The following is an 8,256-nucleotide window of genomic DNA, read 5'->3' as shown; positions in this document are numbered from 1 at the left end:
TTCCGGGTTATTTCAGGTGTCAGACCACCAATTACTCCCTCCAATTTAGAACGTATGTAAAAGTAGTCCTACTTTGACACAAAATAGTGCTTTTGATGTCATTGTTTACTTAAACTAACTAACCAATTTGCAGAAATGAAACTTTTGGTGAAAGGGAAATATATTTAGACCATTTTGAGCCAAAATTCACTTGTCTATGAGTTTGCATTAAAAATTCAGGATTAATGCGCTACATAGTACACTAATTTAAGATTTCCAGAAAACCGGGAGTTATTTTGGTAGTACCTGTCTTTTCAAAATCAGAAATTTGTTACAAGACTTTAAACATTGGTTGAAAATTGGCATGTAGGAAGGTGATACATGTACAATTCAGGATATACCTGGTTTCCTTGAAGTTAAACTTAAGGTAAAATATTTAGAAAGCTGTGAAAATTGCAAAATTTGGTTGAACAGATAGGGATTTTTAATTGGTGGTCTGACACCTTCAATGACCCGGCGGGTGATCCTGGTGATCCCTCAGAATTGTGAAAATCTTGGGTCACACCCGCAGAATCCGGGTCAGTTGACAGGTATGCCGACACATTTTTGATGAACGAAATTACGTCCTCCACGGATACGTGTACATACAGAATTTCTTAGTATTTAAGTTACAGTTAGCAAACTTTGCTTTTGATTATCAATTTGCGTCAAGTTATAAAGCTGTATGAAATGTATACATGTCTTGATATTGTTTCAGTTTCGTTTAAAACGCATCCCAAGTTTTATTTTTTTCACCATAAACAAAATTGGTTCAAAGTATAATGACAGTAATAAGAGTAGGTGTGCAGTTAAATACTTTAAAAAAGTGAAACCATTGAACTATATTTTTCGCCTTTGACAGTCACACTCCTAATCTTGAGTAGCTAGTATCTTTAAGAACATCAAAACCATTAATACGTAGTAAAACTATTCAAGTTGTACACCATTTGTTGAATAATAATATTTTATTATTTATCAGTATTAAATTACAAGTATTGTTTAGTACGTATGAAAGAATGAAGCAATACAACTATAGAAGATTTAAGTTTAATCAATCTAGCGTACATTGCTGGGTTTCATGTAACAATAACGTAATGTAACCGTAGCCTCAGTAATTATTGTTACATTTGTAATTAATCGGTTCCTCACCCAACTTTGCATTCCAGCATTTAGTCTCCAATGTCAGTAACAATAATATTTTTTTTATTGTTACATTTCCATGTAACCGTAGCCAGTGCCTTTTTTTTTTTTGTGTTGAACAAATCTTAATCATGTTTTGGATAGTGTATTGTTAAAAAAAATTAATAATCCTTTCTAAATTTTGTTTCATTGACTTGTTTTAAAATGAAAGGAGATTCTGACTACGTTTTTTTCTTCTGTGTTGAATAAATGTTATCATGTTTTGGTTATAATAGTGTATTGCTATATTTAATTGTGTTACTGTTTCAGGTCAAAGGGACCAAGCTGTTAAAAACAATTATCTTTTGTGTTTTTCATTTAAAATCTTCAAAGTTTTACTCATATTAAGCTATTTACACCAAAGCAACTTTAAACAACAATCATAATTTTCCAATTATTCAACTGGAATGTGAATTAAAATTGGGCGCGAATGTGTAGAGTGTGAACGGACCTTGGGTGCGAACCTGTAGGATGCGAAAGTGTTTTGGGCGCGAACGGACCTGATACCATTTGTTGTGAACATGTTCTTGACAAACTGAACCGGTTTTTTTTTTTGTTCCCTTAAGGTTCATGTGGACCCTATGGCTAAAATGGCTGTATTTTCACCTCAAAATTTACTCTCAGTACAGGCAAACCTGTGCATCTGGAAAAGTTTTAAGGCATGGCATGCCCTAGATAAATAGAATTCAAATGCATTGTATGATTTAGAAAATTCATAACTTAACTTGATTTTGCCGTACACTTTTTTCGTCCCTGCAGAAGATGATAAAATTAACAAACAGTTGAGTTTACCTTGATATGGTCCACTCAGATACACAGTTTAAATAACCAATTATTGTCAGGTATCTATTGTCAATCTCATGTCCATGTCAAGCAATACAGCTCACTTCAATTATTACCTGTGGGGAAGTTCTCAAACCTGTTTCCCAACTTAGTTTATTTTGGCACCTTCTGGAGGAATGAAAAAAAGTGCACGGCAAAATCCTGGCAAGTTTTTATTTTTCTAAAACATAAAACATATTTGAAATTTATTTATCTAGGGCATGCCATGCCTGAATTTTTTTACAGATGCGCAGGTTTGTCTGTACTCAGAGTAAATTTTGAGGTGAAAATACGGCCATTTTAGCCATAGGGTCCACATGAACCTGAAGAACTCAGTATGTAGGGTAATAAATGTGATAATTTTTCTTTGATTTGCTATCAGTATAATATATAATTAAACATACTAGTCTCGTCGAATTATTAAATCCCGCGGTCAGAATTCTGAACACGGAATTTAGGTCATACCTGTTGTCAGTGTAGCGATAAGTGAACACAACAGGGTCCAGTTTATAAGGCCTGGTGACTGCTAAAAAGGGTGCTATACAAATATTCACAGTACTTTTAGACATCTTTGACTTTTCTTGCTTATTCTAAAATCTATTTTTTTTTATTGTTTATAAACAACATTAAATCTTGTTAATTAACGGTACGTAGCTGTCTGTGCTTTCTTAAAGAACTAGAAAGTTATCCGACATATCTGCTCTTCAGTACGAAGGGTTGAATGTTAATATCATTTTTCCCGCAAAACTCGAGTTTCGCAAACCGTCAGAAATTAAAGAACATGCGTTGATGTTGTATGACCTGCAAAAAACAGAAGGATGAGTTTGTACTGTTCTGAAGTTGCAGTCTTGCATTCTGCGTTTGCGCTAGTAGAAAAACAGGTATTATTCGTTATTGATAAGGGGAATTATGAGGGTAGGAATGTTCTAAAATTATCTCAGTGACAGTTCACAGGCACTTGAAACAGCCTGTGGACAGTATTGCACAATAGCAAGAAATCTTCAATTGAAATTTAACACAAATTATTTGACCCATTTCAAATTTTTAGATCTTTTCCACATCTATTTCAAAAACCAATATTATGTCAAAATTTGATCACAATTCAAATTCACTTATTCAGTCAGTATCAAAATTGAATATTGTGTCCAAAATAAAGTTTAACTTTCACCAACTGTTTTACCTCTGTGGTTGGTTGATCAGACTGTGCTCAGCTAAGCATTTTATTAAGTTATAAAATACACTTATAATATAATATTATATAATAATCAATGTTTAAAAGTCACCAATATGCAATGGGCTATTCCAGACCCCCCCCCCCCTAATATAACTTAAATGTTCTGGAATTTTTTTCATACTGCTGTCAATTTGTCTGGAAATATTTAACTGTTAATACAAGGATTTGTATAGTGTGAAGATTGGAATCGCTTTGGGTCGATCAGGCCCCACGTCGATCTGGCCCCACATTGATCCGGCCCATATGTCATGTATGTAAAGTCGATCCGACCCCAATAAAAATATATTTATAAGGAATGAAAATAAAGATATATATTAATTGTAATTCATAAATGTTTATGATTTTTATTATAATGTGAAAGGTGTACGGTAAAAAAAATATAAAAGGCCATTTATATGAGGCCAACCTTAAAAATATGTTTGTTTGCAGTTTTCCGACTGTACATAGGGAGGAAAAATATTTTATTTTATCAGCCAAAATACAGTTTAAACAAGCAGTTACACTAAACCAAGTTTCTTGTGAAGAAAAAAAGAACATTTTAAAACAACAAACACTGGACATGCTGAAAACCAACATCAAATGAACAGGCATTTTCAGATAAAAAACTTTTTAACCAAAACTGAAACTTTAACATAGTGTCATTATCCAATTTATGACATAAAATATGGTATAATTATTAAATACTGGAACACTTATAAACAAGGAATGTCATAATGACTAGAACTGTTTTAAAGAAATATATTCAGACATGTACATGTACAAAATGTATGCTTCTTGACTAGAATGTTTTCATGAGTAGAGTATTTTCATCAGAAAAATGTAGATATTAAAGATTTATAAGACAATGTATTAAAGAGTGTATTTTTAATAAAAAAAGAATAACCATTAAATCTTCCTCAATTGAAAAAAAGGCAACTTGAAAAAAAAGTATTAAGACTGTTTTCATATTTCTAACAATATTTAATCATATGTGATAAGGTTATATTTTTGCCAGGCTTTAATGAAAACCAAAGAAATCTAAAGTTTGGGGTGAAATCCATAGCACCCCATTAAAAGTAAATGGTCTGTACTGAAATGTTTTTAATGCATAAAAAAAATTGGCAGCATAGCTCCTAAGGACATGTTTTAATTGAATTCACACAGGCCACACAGTTTGGGTATATTTAATATTGTAAGAAAGAGAATAATTGCAATGAGTGGGGCAGCCCACCTTATCCTAAAGGAGCATACTCATTGCAATCGAAGATAGATTTAATATAGAGAGAGTATATTTATTTTTCAAGCTAACCATTCATTTTCTCTACATCTTTGTGTAGTTAGGGTTGCTTCTTATTGATTTGGCATGATCTATATCCATTAACATTTTAAACGAGCCCTTCCTCCGTACAGGCATGTTTACAGCATGAAGATTTAAGTCAAAGGAGTGGTTTCATCTTTGTTGTCTTCACAACGATTTGTAGAAAATATGCCATACTTCAAGCTGCTGTCGAATTATTTAATCACTGAAATTGGTTCCATAAAGTCAGGCTCCACAGATTCTGTACCCGATTTGTTTGAGACAGAATGGTTATCGTGTCAGTTATGAATATCAGCTGCATCATCGTCAATGATATCATCACACATCATTACATGTGCCTGAATCTGTATAAACAGTTTACTAATAAACTTTTTTGTTTGTTATTTGTCTTAAACTTGACACGAGACGACAGCGTAAAGTACTCCTCCGTGACTTCATGGATACCTGTAAACAATTTCCATGTGCTTTATCATTAAATGGTCACATGAACGCTTGACGGGAAGCTAAGAAAAACTGAACTTGAAATGCGTAATTGACCCAGACTTTAAATCATTTCCGGAAAGGACCCAAAGTTCCAGATCGCTTCAATAGAAGTATTTAAAAAAAAATCTTCAAATTTTCACAGTCGGGAGGATTTTCAAGGGTCGCTCGGTAAACTGCAAACAAACAATATTTTAATTTAAGCCCCATAGGCGTCACATATGCAGATCACTTTGCTAGACCTAACACCTGTCATTTTATTCCAAAGTTACACATCATGGACTGGGGTGAAGGTGGGAGTCATTTACATTTACTATGGACAGGTCAGTCAGACATCACCATTGATCCCTGTAGTAGTAAACATTTGTCTGATTTGTGTCTCATAACTTTTGTACTGTAGAACACAAACTCAGTTTTCTTTCCAGAGAAGCAAGTCCATTCATACTTTTGCAAGCTCGTACTTAAGTCAACTTGAACAACTAACATTCAACTAATACGAACATTAACTATTAACTAGAAAAACTGCAATCATTGTGAATTCGTACCACTGCAGAGTGAGACTCATGACCACAAAAAAAATATATACTTGATATATGCGTTGCTTTTGAAAACCTTGATAAAATATGAATTATTTGCCTTAATGATCAATTCATTAAATGAACATTAATGTACAATTATATATAAAATTGAGAATGGAAATGGGAAATGTGTCAAAGAGACAACAATCCGACCAAAAAAAAAACAACAGCAGAGGGTCACCAACAGGTCTTCAATGTAGCGAGAAATTCCTGCACCCGGAGGCGTCCTTCAGCTGGCCCCTAAACAAATATATACTAGTCCAGTGATAATGAACGCCATACTAATTTCCAAATTGTACACAAGAAACTAAAATTAAAATAATACAAGACTAACAAAGGCCAGAGGCTCCTGACTTGGGACAGGCACAAAAATGCGGCGGGGTTAAACATGTTTGTGAGATCTCAACCCTCCCCCTATACCTCTAACCAATGTAGAAAAGTAAACGCATAACAATACGCACATTAAAATTCAGTTCAAGAGAAGTCCGAGTCTGATGTCAGAAGATGTAACCAAAGAAAATAAACAAAATGACAATAATACATAAATAACAACAGACTACTAGCAGTTAACTGACATGCCAGCTCCAGACTTCAATTAAACTGACTGAAAGATTATGATTTCATCATATATATGTATGTTTCAGTGTTCTCCCCAGGATTTTTGGATAGCGCTGTGGTAATCGCGTAATTTTCGACAAAGCTCAGTAACTTTATCGCGGCACACGGTTTGTTTGTAATTGTTTTGTTATGTGTTTTTATTATATTATGCTGTTGATGTTTCCTCTTGTTATGATGTCCTCATCATGCTCATGGAAGTTACAGTGTACCCCTTAATGAGGCTTTGTTTGTTAATGTTATTGTCTGGATAAAGAAGGAGAGTATTTTTTTCTCCAATGTAAATTCATATATTAAATCCTCGTACTATCTATGTATAAATGAAGGGGATAATGAATACTTAAAAGACTTGCTCATTTTCGGGGTTCGTATGGATAGTAAACCTGGCAAATAATTTGTAACAGACCCCTGTGTTTGATCGTTTTAAAATCCTTGTTTGTTCAAAGTTCGTAAAACAAGTTTGTGAGTGACGTAGGGAAATGCGGTCAATTTATGTCATCTCATTTCATTCATAAATGCCTCTTTATATTCTTTTAATTAAAAAAATAGATGTCAATAAAATGCCATTTTGTAAAATTTATTAGACTGGTCCCGAGGAGTAACTTTAATACAACGGAAATAATTCTTTCAAAAATCGTAAACCAGTCGATCACGTGATCCGAAGTGAAAAATAAGCAGGAAATTTGAAAAAAATTGAAAAATACGAAGAAAATATAGTGACGCGTTTGCGTGGGATAGCGCTGCGGTCAGTGCAATAGGACAGCGGGGCATTGCAATAGCGCTGAAAAGCGCTGTGCTAAAACGGCCTGGGGAGAACACTGTGTTTAATGTTTGTTCTTTTAAATCTTTAAAAAAAATGAAGCAACCTTGCCACAGTTTTCATAATCATGTTTGCCTTGGTTTTTGGTTAACTGCCTACAGTGCTTACACCGCTTTGATTTACTGTTATTGGCAATGAAGTTACCCTCATTACAACCCTCAATTGGCATTTTGGTAACAAAGTTTTATTTTTACTCCTTTGACCAAATTTTTACTCCTTTGACCGAATGGTTTGAGGTGACAGTCTTTCAAATATTTTTACAGCTCCTGAAAATGGTCTCATTAATTAGTGACAAGAATAATCTTAGTGACAAGAAGAAAAATTAGCATCTAGAAAATTTATTTACTTTTAAAACAATAAATATATAGAAAATAAATCATCTGATTATACTAAGGATTCATTAAGAATAGAGAAGATGGATATTAGGCCTAAATTAAAATATTGTTTGTTTCCCCAATCCCGACCCTGCCAAGCCAGGTGTGGGTAGGTAGGTAGGGAAATAATTTTATTTTTCCAAAAAGCTTGAACATTATCGGACGGTCCGGCAAGCCTGAAAATCCAAAATGAACAAAATAATATTTCACTTAGTTTTGACAATAAAATTTTATGAGTAGCACCAATTTTGCAGGATCGGTCAGGATTGGGGAAACAAACAATATTTTATTTTAGGCCTTATCAGGGTTCTAGGAATTTTATTTTGAATTCATGGAAAAGTTGGTTAACAAAATTCACTTTCCCACAAGTCTAATGAACTTATCCTTAATTTTATTATACCCCACGCAACGAAGTTGCGGAGGGTATAATGTTTTTGACCCGTCCGTCCGTCCGTCAGTCAGTCCGTCAGTCCGTCAGTCCTGTTTCTTGTCATCGCAACTCCTCTCAAACCACACAACAGAATTTCACGAAACCTTTTCAGATAATAAGGACATACTATGTAGTTGTGCATATCGACGGGAAATTGGGATTCAATTTTTTTCTAGGAGTTACGCCCCTTTTAACTTATTTACTTTAATGTACTACTGCAACAGTTTGTCATCGCAACTCCTCTCAAACCACACAACAGAATTTCACGAAACCTTTTCAGATAATAAGGACATACTATGAAGTTGTGCATATCGATGGGAAATTGCGATTCAATTTTTTTTCTAGGAGTTACGCCCCTTTGAACTTATTTACTTTAATGTACTACTGCAACAGTTTGTCATCGCAACTC

General features: G+C 33.9%; 1 protein-coding gene across 1 annotated transcript in view; it reads left to right on the top strand.

Annotated features, from left to right (window-relative positions):
• Positions 1 to 2,723: 2,723 nt before the first annotated feature.
• Positions 2,724 to 8,256, top strand: part of LOC139511558 (uncharacterized) — a 50,389-nt gene continuing 44,856 nt past the window's right edge. The window contains exon 1 of the mRNA XM_071298391.1: positions 2,724 to 2,900. Coding sequence (XP_071154492.1) covers positions 2,838 to 2,900 — 63 coding nt within the window. The 5' untranslated portion in view covers positions 2,724 to 2,837. The remainder of the gene's footprint in view (positions 2,901 to 8,256) is intronic.

Source organism: Mytilus edulis, chromosome 2, assembly GCF_963676685.1.
Source record: "Mytilus edulis chromosome 2, xbMytEdul2.2, whole genome shotgun sequence".
NCBI lineage: Eukaryota > Metazoa > Mollusca > Bivalvia > Mytilida > Mytilidae > Mytilus > Mytilus edulis.
The sequence above is the reverse complement of the archived record's forward strand: the minus strand, read 5'-3'. Positions and strand labels throughout refer to the sequence as shown.